This window comes from Vanellus vanellus, assembly GCF_965231255.1.
Source record: "Vanellus vanellus genome assembly, chromosome: 4".
NCBI classification, from domain to species: Eukaryota; Metazoa; Chordata; class Aves; order Charadriiformes; family Charadriidae; genus Vanellus; species Vanellus vanellus.
This window is the reverse complement of record NC_138909.1, coordinates 67,828,944-67,842,824: the sequence shown is the minus strand read 5'-3', so window position 1 is coordinate 67,842,824 and position 13,881 is coordinate 67,828,944. Positions and strand designations below refer to the sequence as shown.

The 13,881-nt window shown below is 37.7% G+C and overlaps 1 protein-coding gene across 1 annotated transcript in view; it reads left to right on the top strand.

The window, feature by feature from the left end:
• Nucleotides 1-13,881, top strand: part of ARAP2 (ArfGAP with RhoGAP domain, ankyrin repeat and PH domain 2) — a 154,750-nt gene that overhangs the window by 119,390 nt on the left and 21,479 nt on the right. The window contains exons 25-27 of the mRNA XM_082483122.1: nucleotides 1,542-1,616; nucleotides 2,722-2,839; nucleotides 9,870-9,998. Coding sequence (XP_082339248.1) covers nucleotides 1,542-1,616; nucleotides 2,722-2,839; nucleotides 9,870-9,998 — 322 coding nt within the window. The remainder of the gene's footprint in view (nucleotides 1-1,541; nucleotides 1,617-2,721; nucleotides 2,840-9,869; nucleotides 9,999-13,881) is intronic.

Sequence of the window (13,881 nt, the reverse complement as noted above, 5' to 3'; positions counted from 1 at the left end):
AAATGTTTCCATTAGTTTTCTATTCTCAGAGGCTAAACTAACTTTAAAGTCACCGCTTTTCAGAATGTTAATGCTCTTGAAAATTGAGTGCTGCCATTTATTTTTCTTTAGAAATGTAGTTTTAGCTTCTGTAAATTAGTCAAAATGTATCCCAAAGCTTGCCTGTTTCTATAGTTTTCTCCATATCTTATTCTATATATGATGTTTTTTCACTTTTCTTAACCTCTTCCTCTTGGTAGTAATATATACATAAATAACATCACTATGAATACCATTCTCAAAATTAAGACACAAATTGTTATTCTTAATGTTAATTTGATTATTAATTCTTCATAGTGGCTTATTAATAAAAGGGTATACCTCCTGAAAAGTCCAGTTTTCTACCTTATTTTTCCTTCATATGCTCTGATCATCACCATGATGAGTTTTAGAAAATATTTTCTGTACTGGGATAAATTAAAGTTTTCTGAAGATGCTTACGACTATACTGCAAGGGAAGTAGAGCAGGCAAAACCTGAATCATTTTTAACTGTAATTTTATTGCTGTAGATTAGCAAACCTACTAACGATGGAAAATACTATATTTCTTTTCATTAATCAGATTTTTCTCCTTGATCATAAAATGTTGGATTTATAGACTTTATAATTTCTTTAAGTTTCATATTGTTAGACATTCTTAAATTATGTTTGTTGGTATTAAGTATGTTAAACTATTATACGTTATGTAATATATTTGTTTTATCATTTAATTATTCCAAATGTTAGCATTGTACATAAAATTTAGATATCTGTCCAACAAATTTGAAGAGCTGTATTGAAGAGGTTGATATTAAGAGTATTTGTTTTGATTCCTCTCCTCTTTTAAGCATGTAATGACAAGTTTTCATTGTGATTAATAATCATAAATGTAGTCTTCGTAGTAATGAATTTTGATTATCTGGATATGTGCAAACAGCTGTATCACTGAAATATTCTGTTATCTGTAATTTTTCCTCTCATTTTTAACAAACTCATTTTAGTCGGGTGTTCCTGTCCTTTTTCGTGGTTTTAAAATCTATTGATCTGTTTTGGCTCTGAAGTGAACCTAGCTAACCTCTAAATCAGAGTTATGATTCTGGCAGTTTAGCTTACTAAGGTACATGCATGTCTTAGACTTCGCAGTCTTAAATATACGTTTCGAATTTCCACTTAATTCGTGTCCCCCTAGTTTTCCTGCTGTTGAATGTATATTTATAAAGTGTATTCATTTTGTTTGATATGATTCTGTTGGATTTAGTCAGGGTTTGGATTTTCCTCCTGAATCTGTGGGTAGGTTTTTTTTTTTTCCTTACACTAGTCAAATAAAAGTGAATGTAGTGCAGGTTTTCCCATTAGAGTCAACATTTGGACTTTTTTTGTAAATAAGTGGGTAGGAAAAAAAAAGGTTGAGTTCAGTAGGTTCTAGCGCATCTACTGGATAATAATTGTACTATCCCTATTAAAAATATTTTAAACATGCTTTTAAAGACAGTCTAATTTTTTTTTTAATTGTTTTATTTTAGGTTTCCCAGGCTGGAGATTTGCTTATTGAAGTGTACGTGGAAAGAAAGGAGCCAGACTGTAGTATTATAATCAGGGTTAGTATACAAAAGTGATACAGTGTTTTTACTAAGCACTTTCACATGACATACACCAAATTTATTTTCATACATGTTTTTATATAGTTACATAATGGAAGTATGAATTTATATCTATTGCTATGCTTTTAAATATTCTTCTTTTAAATTTGCTGTGTTACCTAAATTTTGTAAAGACTGATTATTATGTATTTTTAAGGAGAACATTATGATACAATTTTAAAGGGGAGATGTTCTCCTTAAGTTTTATTGCAGTATACAGTGGTATAAATTCTCACAGCTCTAGAGGTGCAACACACAAGCACATTAACAAGTACACAGTGAATGCTGGTTTTATTCAATAGTACAAGGCCATTTAAATGGCCTTCCTCCTGACTTTTCTTTTCGCCAGGGACTATCTGCTTTCCTTGAGTGCTAAGAAAACAAAGATTGTTACTTCCTACAATTGAGATTTTTCAGCCTTGTATCTGTGTATTTTAAACACACTCATCTCCATGTAGTAGTGTTCTTTTGTTTGGATGCTGAGGAAAAAGAGTCATTTCTGTAATGACAAAAGATAGATACTGTTAAGAAAGAAGTAAAAAATTTAGGGCAATGCGATTTCTTTTTTTTTTTTTTAATGTTAAGCCTCTCCTTTTCTCTTTCCTTTTTGTTTTGTTCAGCATATGACTCTCAAATACTTGTGTTTGTACATGTAAGTGGTACACGCGGATACACACATACATACATGCACATTAGACATGCTTTTTTAATAGGAATAACAGTGGGAACATGCATTGCTAAGATTAAAAAAAAAATGCTACTGTTGTAATATTTACCTTCCCATACCCAAGAAAACATATCAAGGCTTTTTTTTTTCTGAATTTTTCAAGGGTAGTGAAAAGGCATTTCAATTTACCAAGTTATCAGTCAGCTAAAAACTATAACTTTGATTTCATGGGACAAAATAAGGAAAGCATGCTGGAGTCTGACAAATAATTTATGGGTTTCCAACTCAGTATGTATGCTTTTGTTTTTTAAGTCAATTTCAGGGAGGAAGATTTTGAAAAAATAAATCAGAAATTAGTAGTTATAATATATTATAAACTGACTCATTGTATTACAGGTATCACCTTTGATGGAAGCAGAAGAATTAACTAATGATGTTTTAGGAATCAAAAACATTATTCCCAATAAAGATGATATCTGGGCTGCTTTTGAAGTACTTGAAAACGGAGAACTAGGTTAGTGACATTTAAATTTGTGCATGTTCATCAAATGTTATTATTTTTATTTTTCAATACTTAACATAATCAAAAGCTTAGAGTTACTAAAAAGTTCCTAGAAACAAACCAAAAATTAGCCTTCATGCCATTGTTTGAGAGTTGGTTAATGGGGCATCTGCGTGATTTCTTTCTACACTTTGCCAGAAATAACGTGATGAATTGTTTTAAAATGCTTATAAACTGGGGGACAAAAAAACGTTCTTATATTACTCTGTTTTGCAGTTCATTAGTCATCAGCTATAGAAAAGTAGGTCTTACCAGTAAGTCTCGGAGAAGAAACTTATTTTTATCAGAATGTCAACAGTTGCTTTTATAAGGAATAATGTTTTTCGGAAAATGAAATGAGAAGGTGCTAGTGATACTTAAGGGAAAGAATACTTTTTATTATTTAGCCAATTATTTTATTTGTGTAGATGAAAAAGGAGGCATGAAGTGTGTAATCCTATGTTTATGGCAAGTGGCATTATGGTGTATCTAGGAGAGTCTTGAAACGCTTGTTTTAAATATGGTTCTGCTGCCAACAAGAGCAAATGTCACATGGTCACAATATTCATGAACAGTAAAGAGGTTTTAACACTGGGAGTGTTTTATGAATGCTGGAGCTTGCACTTTACTATTAGAGATACTTAACATAAAGTAGTAGAGATTTTTTTTAAAACATTATTAAACATTTTTAAAACATTAAAAACATTTTGATGAATACTCACTATGTCACCTGATTTTTGAAGAATACATGGGGGACAGAAGAACACATGGGGGACAGAAATATGCTTTTAGTAAAAAGCAACGTCTATTTGCGATTCATAGTAAGTCGCTGCTCTTATTTTCATGTTACAGAATTGTATAGTGGACTAGTTTATTTCTGTAGTGAAGATACCCATTTTCAAGTTAAGAAAAAAAAAAAAACCAAACATATAAAAATCTGGAGAAAACTAATGTTACTAAATGTTCCAGGATTGTTTGAATAGTTTTGTTGCACTTGATTTTCAGATGCGCTTACAATAATCTCTTCAGATTTACTAATACTCCTGATATGCTCAGTCTTGACCTTGGCAGTATCAATAGAGAGAATGGAAGTGCATTCTCCCTTTTGACTTAAAGTAAATGATCCTGATCCCTCTTTGCATCTTGCAGTCTTGTGGTGATGCTGTGTAGAGCTGTAATACAGAGTTTCCAGATTCATAGATGCAGGTGTCAACTGACAAAGAACGCTAGCATCTATTATCTTTAGAAGAGTCCTGATGTCTCCTACAAGTACTCTAGAAATCCTGAGAAATTGTAGAAATTCTTTTGACTGAGTAATGGAAAAATTTGAAGGGGGAATTTTATTTTCTTAAACTTGATATATAACAATTACAGGCAAATGAAAACTAAACTAGGTATGGCCAAGAGAATGTAAAAGTAAATACAAATGATAGACCCCGCAGCAACTTCTTGAAGTATTTGGTGCAACAGCTAGTATTTTAGTGTGGGCTAGAAATGTTGCCTGAGCTAATGACTGTCGAATATCAGCAAAATTAAGCTTAGAGTGACATGCTACAGGCCTTATATAGGACAATAAATAATGGCAAGGGATTAGAGCATATCCCATGGAAACAAGAGTTTGCAATGCAGAGTAGAAATGGCATACCAGTGTTTTAAAACCAAAATAAACAAGCAAAAAGCAAACTAAATAAAGTCCTAATTCAGCACCTGGCTCCAATCAGTAGAGACTGTGTTGGTGAAATATTTACTCCATGGAGCCCTTTCTGGAAGAATCTGTGCATCAGAACAGGCGAACGGAATTAAAAACGTTGAAAAATAAAATTCATGCATGTAGTAAGAGGCACTTAGTCAGGAAGAATCCTGTGGTGCTATGGCTGAATCTAGCAAGATTTTCAAAAGGCTGAAACATGGAGAAAATAACAGAGAAAAGTAGTCCTGTGCAGTTTTTGGTCCAAACGTGACGCTAAAGAACTAAAAAATTACTTGAGTCTTTGCTGCTGTAAGTTGATCTTATTAGTGTCATTTAGCAAACATTGTTGAACATTATGTAATCTAAGGCATGTACAAATAAGTAGAGATTCCGTGACAGAAGCAAAACTCGCTTGCTTGTTTCGAACATACATTAATGATCCCAGTGTCTTTCTGACAGAAATGAATTTTCTGCTTGTCTTCCTGCCATGGTCTGGTACCTGTCCAGTGCATGGCAGTGTTCAGCTTGTCACACTCAATCCTGAAGTTTTGTGAGAGGTATTTTACTTTTCAAGATATACTGCCCTGAAAACGAACCCTGAGAAGGCAAGAAAATTAGAATCTTATATTTTCTAAAAAGTAATTTTCTCCTGATACTTAATGTTGTTTAAGGTGAAAAGGACTAGTTTTGGATATTTAGCAGCATATGATGACCTAAGTAAAAGGGTAATTGGATGCATGTATTGACTGCTTCCTGTTCAAAAGACTAAAATTGCAATATTAAAAATCAACTAAATTATTTGCATATAGAAAAGTTGACATAATTCATAAATTTATCTAACCTAATGCCGAATGTTCAATACCATATGCTTTTACAAAATAGGGTGTATATATTTTTTCAGTAATTTGTGCTTGATGGATAGTGTGTAAATGAGGTGTGTTGCCAGTAAAATAGCTAATGCATTTCAGCATGATGATTTATGTACCGTGTAATCCATGATGACAGATGGTCTTAAATGTAACTATAAATAAAACAGTAGGTGTTTACTCTGGGAGTGCTGGTGTTCTAGGAAGATGTGGTGATTTGCCAAGTGTTTACCGCCTTTGGTTTGTAAAGGTCTTCTCCTTAAAATGGATTTTTCTCTCTTGTACAAAGGCAACAATCGTTTTAACTTTATCACATCAGAGTCCACAGTTTCCCAAAAGTTGAAAAGAAATTTTAAAAGTTTGACCACTTAAAACAAAAGGGCCAGAAGAAATGGTGTTATAAAGTAGGGACTGAGTTGCTGTCTACAGAATGGTATTTTTTGTTAGTCTGCTTTGTTGTCATGTTTGAATAATAAAAACTTTATATAAGTGGTGTAACAAGTCTACAGGTAACGTAGTTTTTTTGCATCCTAAAACAGCGGTAGTTTTTTCTGTCACTTAAGTCTGTTATTTGTAGCTGCTGCTTTCTGGAACTCAGGTGTTCAGGAAAATATGTTCTGCTGGAGTGTAGTGCTGGACAGTCCCAAAGCAGCTGTTGACATTTCATATTCATCTACCCTAGCAGAAATGAAAAATGAGATTATGGTGGCATACTTTTCCCCTCAGTACTCAAGAGACATGGGACTAGACAGCCTGACCTCACATGGCAGTGTGACACAGGTGTGACTTTCCAGGTGCTGTACCCAGCTCTTCTCAAGGCCTGACCCACATAACTTGGTATGCAAGTGGGAACTCGGAACTTTTCTCCAAAGGGAGATTTTGCCCTTGGATCCATTGCTCTAAGTTGAGCCCACAATACCATTGTTGTGGTTTTTGTGCTTTCATGAATTACAGTAGGTGCTTACTACTGAGCACTTGAAAGCTTTCGGGGGGTGCGTGTGTGCACAGAGGAAGGATTAAGAGAGAGGGGAACTGTACGGTCTCCCTCCATCTGTGTCAGTGTTGCCTTGTATAATACCTCAGGCTGTGTTGCGGTACACGTCACACTCAGATTTCTGCTGGGTCTGGTAACGCAGATTTAGAAACTAATTGCAAGATCTTTCCTACTTTCATTTGGTGTTTGAACTGGGGTTTATAGGGAGTACTGGCTGGACTTTCTTAACACGTTGATGACATTGACATTGCATTGACGACAGCTTCCTTCTCCAAGTGGTTGAGGAGCCAACGAGGAGAGGATCTTGTTCTTACCAACAAGGAGGGGCTGGTAGACAGTGTCACACTCAAGAGTTGCCTGAGCTGTAGTGACCATGAAATGGTCGAGTTCGAGACCCTCGAGGCAGCGAGGAAGCTGTGCAGCAGGCTGACCACCCTGGACTTTGGGAGAGCTTACTTTCGCCTCTTGAAGAATCTGCTTGGTGTGGTGCCATGGGATGAAGCGCTGGAGGGAAGAGGGGTCCAAGAAAGTTGGTTAATATTCGAGGACCGCCTCCTCCAAGCTCAGGAGCGATGCATCCCTGCAAAAAGGAAGGCAGGCAGAAAAGCCAGGAGGCCTGCATGGATGAACAAGGAGCCCCTGGAAAAAGCCAAAAGGAGCCAAAGCCAAAAGGAGCCAAAAGGAAAAAGGAGGCCTATGGGGAGTGGAAACAGGGGTGGGTAACCTGGGAGGTATACAGAGGAATAGTTTGAGCAGCCAGGCATTGGGTTAGACAAGCTAAAGCCCAGATAGAACTAAATCTGGCCAGGGACGTTAAGACAAACAAAAAATCCTTCTTTAAGTATGTGAGCGAGAAAAGAAAGACTAGGGAAACTGTGGGCCCTCTCCGGAAGGAAACGCAAGAACTGGTTACCCGGGATAGAGACAGAGCTGAGGTACTCAATGACTTTTTTGCCTCAGTCTTCACTGGCAAGGACTGCAGCCGCACTGCCCATGATGTAGAATGCAAAGGCGAGGACTGGGAAAATGGAGAACCGCCCACTGTAGGTGAAGATCAAGTGCGAGACCACCTGAGGAATCTGAAGGTGCACAAGTCCATGGGACCTGATGAGATACATCCGGGGGTCCTGAGGGAACTGGCAGATGAAGTTGCTAAGCCACTAGCCATCATATTTGAGAAGTTGTGGCGGTCTGGCGAGGTTCCTGCTGACTGGAAAAGGGGAAACATAACCCCTATTTTCAGAAAGGGAAATAAGGAAGACCCAGGGAACAACAGGCCAGTTAGTCTCACCTCTGTGCCTGGCAAGATCATGGAGCAGATCCTCCTGGAAACTCTGCTGAGGCACATAGAAAACAAGGAGCTGATTGGTGACAGCCAACATGGCTTCACCAAGGGCGAGTCATGCCTGACAAATTTGGTGGCCTTCTACGAAGGGCTTACAGCAGCAGTGGACAAGGGAAGACTAACTGATGTCATCTACTTGGACTTGTGCAAGGTCTTTGACACTGTCCCACATGGTATCCTGGTCTCTAAATTGAAGAGACATGGATTTGAAAAATGGACCACTTGGTGGATAAAGCACTGGCTGGACGGTCGCATTCAAAGAGTTGCGGTCAACGGCTCAATGTCCAAGTGGAGATCAGTGACGAGTGGCGTTCCTTGGGGGTCAGTAGTGGGGCCTGTACTGTTCAACGTCTTTGTGACATGGACAGTGGGGTCGAGTGCACCCTCAGCAAGTTTGCCGATGATACCAAGCTGTTTGGCGAGGTAGACATGCTGGAGGGGAGGGATGCCATCCAGAGGGACCTGGACAGGCTGGAGAGGTGGGCCCAAGCCAACCTCATGCAGTTCAACAAGGCCAAGTGCAAGGTCCTACATATGGGTCAGGGCAATCCCAGGCACAAATACAGGTTTGGCGGGGAATGGCTGGAGAGCAGCCCTGAGGAGAAGGACCTGAGGGTGCTGATTGGTGAGAAGCTCAACATGAGCCAGCAGTGTGCGATCACAGCCCAGAAGGCCAACCGTATCCTGGGCTGCATCAAAAGAAGTGTGGCCAGCAGGTCAAAGGAAGTGATTCTGCCCCTCTACTCCACTCTCATGAGACCCCACCTGGAGTACTATATCCAGCTCTGGAGTCCCCAACATAAGAAGGACATGGACCTGCTGGAGCATGACCAGAGGAGAGCCACAAGGATGATCTGAGGGCTGGAGCACCTCTCCTATGAGGAGAGGCTGAAAGAATTGGGGCTGTTCAGCCTGGAGAAGAGAAGGCTGTGGGGAGATCTTATTGCGGCCTTCCAGTACCTAAAGGGGGCCTACAGGAGAGCTGGGGAAGGACTTTTTACTAGGGCATGTAGTGATAGGACGAGGGGGAATGGCTTTAATCTGGAAGAGGGCAGGTTCAGATTAAACATTAGGAAGAAGTTTTTCACTTTGAGGATGGTAAGGCACTAGCGCAAGTTGCCCAGAGAGGTTGTTGAGGCCCCATCCCTGGAGGTGTTGAAGGCCAGGCTGGACGTGGCCTTGGGCAACCTGATCTAGTGGGAGGTGTCCCTGCCTATGGCAGGGGGGTTGGAACTTGATGATCTTCAAGGTCCTTTCCAACCTAAACCATTCTATGATTCTATGATCACTGCGGTTTTTCCATACTGGGAAAGGGTCTCAGAGTTTCTCTTCTAGGGTGGATGATACCTAGCAAAAAATGCATGTTTGAGCAACAGAAGTGTTGAAGTGCACCCATACAATCTAGACATGCTTCCATCTACTCGTATTTTAATTTTACTGTGCTCTTCTTATGAGGTTGGAATATAAAAGAGCAAGTCTGGTAATTCCCCAATCACAGCAAGAAGGAGAAGACCTAGTAAGACCACGTACTCTTCCCTTCTAGTAAAAGGAATGTAATAAAACCAAGAGTCTATCCCAGTCTGCTTTGATCACTAACAGACAATATAATCTATACCAGTTTGGTTTTTTCATTTCAACAGCTCCAAATTCATTGGGTTTTGATTGCAGAGAATCGGTAGCTATGGTGATTCATATTTGTATTGAGCCTAGGCCAAGGAGGCCCAGTATAGCTGCAGGTGCCAGGTCTGTGCAAGAACTAGGTATGCCCTGGGATAGTTCCTAACTTCTGCATTTCATTTGAAAGCAGTGCTTTAGTGTCTTTACATGAGAAAATATTCATAACTAAATACAAAAGAGTTGCTGAACATTGGACTAATGCATGTTTAATTTGATATTCATTACCTGTGCAGACCCTGCCAACAAAAGTGTTGCTGCAGAAAGTCAATGAAATGCCTAATTGTCATATTTTGAAAGCAGTGTTTTTCTTCTGTAGCTCAAAGTGGATGAGACAGTGTTGTGTATAGACTTGTGAAACTTCTAAGGGCCTCCAATCTTGGTGGGTTTTTTATTTCAACATTGTTTGTTTGTTTTCCTCTGGCATTTTTCAGAACGTCCTCTGCATTATACAGAGAATATACTAGAGCAAGTTCTTCACTGGAGTTCACTACCAGAGCCTGGCACTGCATATCTGATAATAAAAAGATTTCTAACAGCAGACATGATAAAACTCTACAGTGGTACGTATCTTTTTAAAACTTAGATATTTCATGCGGGGACATGAGGATGGCAATTCTTTTATAGCTGTTTCACCAGGGCAGAGTGTCCCAGAACATCTACATTACTATCACTTTATAAAAGTTACTGATTTATTGAGAGTTGTGCTGAATTCCTTTTAAAACATAGAAATTATGGGTGTTCCTGTTTCTACAAACTGTGAGCTCTTCCATTGGGACATAAAAGTATACAGAAACTCTGCATTAAGTTCAGTTTGTGAACTTCTGCTGTGAAGCTTGACACTGCTTTTTTATCTGCAGTACAGTTCTGCACAGCCTGTCCACATATATACTGCACTATACTCTCTCTCTCTGGACTATATATACGTATATCTTGTATATATAATGATTACATTGTATATGAAGTGCATAATTATGTAAGTATGTTATATAGTAATCATAATTTCTATTATATATTCCGATGCCTCCAAACTACAAAGTTAATTTGAATGACATGCTCAAGCAACTGAATGACTTGGAGAGTTTGGGGCCTTTAAAAAGTATGGGGAATTTAGACCTGACACTTGAGAGGAAATATAGGTCAAATATATAGTGGAAAAATATGATTTACAAGCTGCCCTAGTTGTATTTTGTTTTTTTTTACATAATACCTGGATTTAAGTCTCCCATGTAATAATATGTAGCATTTGCTTTGAGGGAATCAGGAGTTCAGAAGGTAAACATGCCCACAAATTACTGTCCTCTTTTCAAGCAGTTGAAATCCTGTATGCTGTCACTGTAAAACATGCAATGGTGAGACATGGTGCTTGGTTTAATGCCCATGTGATATTATCTAGTGACTTATTCAAATATGTCGTCTTCTTTTCCTCTCTTCCCCATACACAGAGGTGTTAATCTGTCCATCTATTTCTTCTGTCTTGATTTCAAGAAGTAGAAGTTATGCTATTATGCTTTTTCTTCTGAAACTAACAGCCTTCTCTCATCATCCCCTATTCCTGTAAAAGCATATTCCACAAATACGAACCAAACTTAACAAGTGTGCTATTCACAACTTTTCTGTTTGAGTTTCACTGTCTCTAAATGTGTCATAGCAGATAGTGGGTAGAGAGGAATGGCCTGCTTCATTAAATGCTTGATATATGAACTCCCATCACCTCACTCAGTGTATGTTGAGGTATAATCAGAAAAGGGAATGGGTCATAAGGACTGTGTGAACCACTGCTCTGAGAAACACATAAGCATTAGACTAGCGTCAATATACGCAATGTAGTACTACTTAAAGGGGAGATTTGCCATTTGCCCTCCTGCTTTTCTTCTAAGTTCAACATCCATTTGTTGTTCTAATCCCTCACATTAATTGTTTGCATCAATTCTATTCAGTTTGACCTTAGTCTAGACACACTGACTTTTGACTGAATGTTTACATTTACTGGCTCTTTTTTTGGGTGTTAAAATAATTAAAATCTTATTTAATAAGGTATTTTGGTTTTCTTAGTGGCTTTAAGAGAAAATTCTCTGCCATATTGCAGACCTACAGTGTTGATCTCTGCAAACTGCATGGCAGAGTAATCTTGTGTATTACAAAATCTTTTCTTGAGAATGGAATTGCCATTTTAAGGAACTTTAACACGGGGAACATACTTTAATTTCTAAAATGTTACCTTTTCTAACTGGATCTTCGTGTAAAATAATGTTTAAAATAAACACAGATCTGTACTAATTTTGAGTCCACTTTTAGCTTGTAAATTTACTCCAAAACGTTAGCAATACCGAGGAGCAAGTTCGCTGGCTTCAGCAAAACAGTGTATATATTAAGTGTAGGCAAAGGCACACAGCAAGTCTGCACCATTCATCTACATTTTGTAGTTGCAGGAATCTACATGTTTATTGTTTCTATTTCTAATCTTGCATCTCTACACACTGTTAAAACAAGTAAGCAGTTATTTCAGGATAAAAAAAATGTAGGTTTTTTAGATAAACATTGTACTTCCATCACTAGGTAGTGTCAGAGTGAGAAAAAATACAGGACGAGGTCACTGGGAAAGGGATGCTCCCGGTGTCTAGAGGAGGAGGCGGTTGTGGTTACGCTGGGGATTTCCATCTCAAGTGCACAAGAAATAACTTCTGGCTTGAAGGAAGAAGGGAAGACCTTAATCTTTTCATTCTTTTACATTCTTTATGTCGATAATTCCTCTTTGCTGAGTAGTAGAGCTGAGGCCAGATGTGCAACCGCTACAATTTGAAGTATGTTTTCTAACAGTGGGTTCAGCCCATACAAATGGACAAGCAGGTGGATGGATGTCCTCCTCCTTTGCAGTAAAATTAATAGGGCTGTGATCATATGATGTAAATTATGTTTATAAATGAATTCAATGAATTTCCTTTGGTTCTCTGATTTATCTTAGAATCTTACAGACTAAATTAGGACATTCCTGACCTTGTTTTCTGTTAATGTTACCTCAGAGCTTTGCGTCATCAGCACTTTCCGCCTTTTTCTTCCAGAGACTTTAATGATGTTTGAAATAATGTTGGTTCAATAGTGAGCCTAAAGGAACAACTCTATTAACCTCATTTCATTTCAGCGACTTATCATTGTCTTCTCTGTCAGTGCAACTTTTCCCATGTTCCTCATACATAATACATTCTCCTTTTTGATAATTATTATACTCATTCTCATTTTGTCCATTCGCATTAATTTCTCTTGTGCTATATCAAACATTGTATTGAGGTCTAGATGTATATTTCCTCTTGTCTAGAAATCAACTTTCTTTTTCAAGGAAAAAAAGTTTTAGTTTATTTGTATTGGTATGTTTCAGTAAATACGTGGTGAGTTCCACTTTCCTCCAGATCTTTACTTATTCTCTCTTGACAATATATTCCATAGCCTTTCGCGCTTGTTGCAGGAGCACTCTTTCAAGTGCTGTTCAGAAGGGCAAGGTGTGCATTATATTTTGGTATAAGAGGTACACTCAGTACAGTTTAGTTCTATTTCAAGACCCTTTTTCTTCTCCTTACCTCAAAATTTCGCACATTAAATTTTTATTTGTTCGAAAAATAAGAGAGAATAGCTTCACTCTAAAGTGTGGGTGTATAGCTCCTTGAAATTTTACCAGTAAAGGATTGTGTAATTTGAGTGGGACATATTGATTTCTGAGAACAGAGGCTATTATTCAGAGATATTCTTTGAAATGCAAACTTCTAAACCATAGGTGGATCAATCCTGAATGGATTGAGCGCGTGTAGTTCCTAGTAGTTGCAAAGTTCTAGAAAGTTTTGCATGTTTTATAAAGTTTGTATCTGAAAAATCATTCTGATTAGGACACATCCCAATTATTTTAGATTTACTTTATGAAATACTGGCTTCTAAAGAATGTAGAATATCATCAATGTAGAGGATTATTTTTCCTCCTTCAGGCTTTTCTAAGATCTTTGTAAGTATCAAGTGTTTGATAGATTTGCTATGGTGGGAATGCTGTGAAGTTTAGAATGAGGTTTTGTCATGTTGAGAGCTATGTGCAGAAATCTAAAATCTTCCAATTTGGTATAGATGTGGAAGTATCCTGCTACTCTCATTTGGTAAATCTTTTGATTATGTGGATAAGGATTCATATTCTATTCTGAACATGAAATAAATATTCTTATTGGCAAAGGGGGATTATGTTAGCACTTTCTTTAACTGCGTCTGTATATTTACACTTATAACTGAGGCAATCCAAGTAACTTCTGATTTTAATTGTTGAAATATATTGATTCTGGCTTTAGACTCTATGTTAAACTAATGAAAACACTGGGAGATTTTCTTTTGATATTTTCCTTTCATGGCAAGCATGCAGATTTGAATGTAGTTGGTTTCACTTGATGAAATCAAAGTAGTATCTTTTTAATT